A 3,482-nucleotide genomic window follows, 5' to 3' on the forward strand; every position below is an offset into this window, starting at 1 on the left:
AGCCTACATCCATAACACCCCTTTATCGACCCTAGAGAGAGAAACAGAGAGAGACAGATAGAGAGAGACGCCTACATCCAAGCCTACATCCACGACCCCCCACACACACACACACACACAAACACACACACACACACACACACACACACACACCACTGCGACCATGAACGACACGCCCATGGTGGATGAGACGCGCATTAGCCTGTCCGTCCTACGCAGCCGCGGCATTCCGCCCGCATCCTGTTAATGCCGACCCCGTAACCTTTCACCCTCAACCCCTGACCAGGTGAGCAGAGTGTAACGGAGCGATGCCCTCCACGGTGTCGTGCCTGTACCTGGCAACTGAACCCCATTAACGTTGACCCCTTGCGGCCTATCACCCCTTGACCCCTGACCAGGCGAGCGGAGCGATGCCCTCCAAGGTGTCGTGCCTGTACCTGCTGACGGTGCTGTGCTGGGCGAGCGCCCTGTGGTACTTGAGCGGCTCGCGGCCGTCCTCCTCGTACAGCGGTCAGATGGCCGCCATCCCCGTGCGGCGCTCGTCCGCGCGCGGCCTGTCCGGCGCCGGCAAGAACCTGACCTACGGCAACGTGCACACGCGGCCACTCAACCCGCACGCCTTCCCGTTCCTCATTAACGAGCCCGACAAGTGCCAGACGCCGCCAGCCGAGGCGGCCGCAGGGAACAGCACGCCCCCCTTCCTCGTCATCCTCATCAGTACCACGCATAAGGAGTTTGACGCACGACAGGTGAGGATGACGATTTTTGTTGGGGTGAGGGGGTGTAAAAGGTACTCCAAAAAGTCCAAAAAATGTTCATGTGTTCTATTATGCTGTACGTCTATGTTGATGTTAGTTTTGTAATGTATGTGTGAAATCTTCAGGTATTGGTTTGTACAAAAACATTCTTTGTGTATATTTGCAAAGATTTTCCTTGAACTGGCTGCCCAGGGATGAACCTTTTATTGCAGGGGAGCCACATTCCCTCAGTTTGTTTTGTATAGCACATTTTATACGCACAGAGCTTACACACGTCAGGTGAGGGTGATGGTGGTGGTGGTGGTGGGAGTGTTCGCTGTGGAGTTTCGCTGATTTTTGTCTGTTTGTCTAAATTACTCTGACATTTTGCCTCCCTTCATTTGAATACCAGGTATTATTGGGACTGTGACACCCCTGCAATGAAATGTTCTCTGTCTTGTTGGAGTAGAAAAACTAAAAAGATATCTTTTTTGGAGTTCCTTTTACGGAGGCGTTGGAGTTCTTCGCAAGGAACTCAGACTTTCTGAAAGGTGAAAGGTGGGGGATGGAGGAGGGTGGTGATGAGTTTTGCTGATTTTTGTCTGTTTATCTAAATTACTCTGACATTTCCTCTTCCCTTCCTACTCCCTCCTGTTAGTGGAAATGTACCTCCCCTGCAGAGAGCCCTTGTTTTAGCTGCTCTGTTTGTTGCTATCTACAGTAATTCATCAAGGGTATAAGTTTGAAATGAAAGATTCTCAGACCTGGCTGCTCCCAAAGAAGACTACTTTAGCGTAGAATCCCTTTCACAAGGGTTGTTTGTATGGAACCCTTTTGTAATACAACCTGAACAAAGGGATGAACATAGCATTTATCTTAAGTACAGCGGTTTCCCATTAGTCAGCTGAGTACAAAGACATATATGTTTGAAGCAATCATAAAAAACAAACACACACATATAATATGTATGGAACCCTTTTAATGTATAAACACCCCCCAAGGGCTTTTATTCACACATATTTTCCCAATGGATTATATGCATGAGACAATGGGATAATGTTTCATCATCACCTTTATTGATGCCTGAAATGTTGACATTGCTGAAATACAGAGATATAGGCCTACTGAGAGGCAGCTGCAGACAACGATGTTCAATGGGTTCAACTTGTCCCTTGCCTACCAGGTGGATGTAAACAAAGCTATAGAACCTAGAATACGTCACATGAAAAACGTTAATAGACTGAAATCCGAGTGTTTTTCTCTACCGCAGGCGATCCGTGAGACGTGGGGCGACGAGAGCACGTTCGGCGGCGAGGTGCGTGTGGTCACCCTCTTCCTGCTGGGCACGCACCCGGACCCCGTGCTCAACCAGATGGTGGCACAGGAGAGCCAGGTGTTCCACGACATCGTGGTGGAGGACTTTGTGGACTCTTACCACAACCTGACGCTCAAGACCCTCATGGGCATGCGCTGGGTGTCCACCTACTGCCCGCTGGCGCGCTACATCATGAAGACGGACAGCGACATCTTCGTCAACATGGACAACCTCGTGTACAACCTGCTCAAGCCCGCCACCAAGCCGCGGCGGCGCTACTTCACCGGCTACGTCATCAACGGCTCGCCCATCCGCGACATGCGCAGCAAGTGGTACATGCCGCGCGACCTCTACCCCGAGAGCAAGTACCCGCCGTTCTGCTCGGGCACGGGCTACGTGTTCTCGGCCGACGTGGCCGAGCTCATCTACAAGACGTCGCTGCACACGCGCCTCCTCCACCTGGAGGACGTCTACGTGGGCGTGTGCCTGCGCAAGCTGGGCATCCACCCGTTCCAGAACAGCGGCTTCAACCACTGGAAGATGGCGTACAGCTTGTGCCGCTACCGACGCGTCGTCACCGTGCACCAGATCTCGCCCGAGGAGATGCACCGCATCTACAATGACATGACCAGCAAGAAGCACTTGAAGTGCTAGCCTAGCGCTGGACTCAACTCAACAGGACGAGGGCTGGTCATTACTGGACTCCCTGTGGGGGGAGATATATATACGTAAGGACCTGGTCTAGGTCAGAACTAAAGCCCAGGTTAAAACAGCACCTTGGCCCAGGTGTAAGTGGACTAAGACTTGCTAGCGCTGTGTGCTAAGTGCAAGACTGAGTGCTGAGCCTTAGCCTGGCCCTAAGTCCCAATGCTAACGCTAGCAGTCAGATTGACTCCTAAGACTCCATGGTGATGAGCGAAGACAGTGAGTTATACGCTGCATCTGAATGATTGTTGTTGTTTTTTTTTTTTTTATTTACAGAGGTGAGAGAGTTTTGTTTTTCTGTCTACTGTCTTTGAGCATGAATGAATCCCTATGGGGCTCTGGGGATGGAACGGTGCACAGTAGAAACAAATAGCTTCACAGCTTTTCAGACACGCTTAGAAAAACAGCACACTCTAGAGAGAAAAAGACAGAGAGAGAGAGAGAGAGATAGAGAAAGACAGACAGATAAGATGATCATTCTCTTCATTTTCTGAGAGGCTTTAGTCATGCATATAGTCCCATGGTACAGCAGACTGTGGAGATTTGGGCAGGATCCGGACCGCCACTGTTGAGACCCGTCTGGGTATTAAGTCATCATGCTGAGGCTTATTTGAATAATTGACATGAGAGGGACAAACAAAGAGAATCATAAAAATGAGAGGCACAGAGAGAGAGAGAGAGAGAGAGAGAAAAGAGTACACAGAATTCAGCCAAATTCATCCATC

At 50.5% G+C, this 3,482-nt stretch overlaps 1 protein-coding gene across 1 annotated transcript; it reads left to right on the forward strand.

Moving 5' to 3' along the window:
* The first annotated feature begins 410 nt into the window (after window positions 1-410).
* Window positions 411-2,706, forward strand: b3galt1a (UDP-Gal:betaGlcNAc beta 1,3-galactosyltransferase, polypeptide 1a). Its single transcript, XM_076302653.1, has 2 exons — window positions 411-749; window positions 2,008-2,706. Exons 1-2 carry the CDS (start codon window positions 411-413, stop codon window positions 2,704-2,706), a joined length of 1,038 nt encoding a protein of 345 aa, XP_076158768.1.
* Window positions 2,707-3,482: the final 776 nt, after the last annotated feature.

Source organism: Alosa pseudoharengus, unplaced genomic scaffold (genome assembly GCF_046254945.1).
Source record: "Alosa pseudoharengus isolate Yale_2024_CS ecotype anadromous, Long Island Sound unplaced genomic scaffold, YU_APseudo_1.1 YU_APseudo_1.1_scf_24, whole genome shotgun sequence".
Lineage (NCBI taxonomy): Eukaryota > Metazoa > Chordata > Actinopteri > Clupeiformes > Clupeidae > Alosa > Alosa pseudoharengus.

Excerpts from the sequence above, each read along its gene's own strand:
- b3galt1a (XM_076302653.1), top strand. The coding sequence starts at position 411 with ATGCCCTCCAAGGTGTCGTGCCTGTACCTGCTGACGGTGCTGTGCTGG. Across the intron at positions 750-2,007 it reads AGGAGTTTGACGCACGACAG|GCGATCCGTGAGACGTGGGG; the intron begins GTGAGGATGACG and ends TCTCTACCGCAG.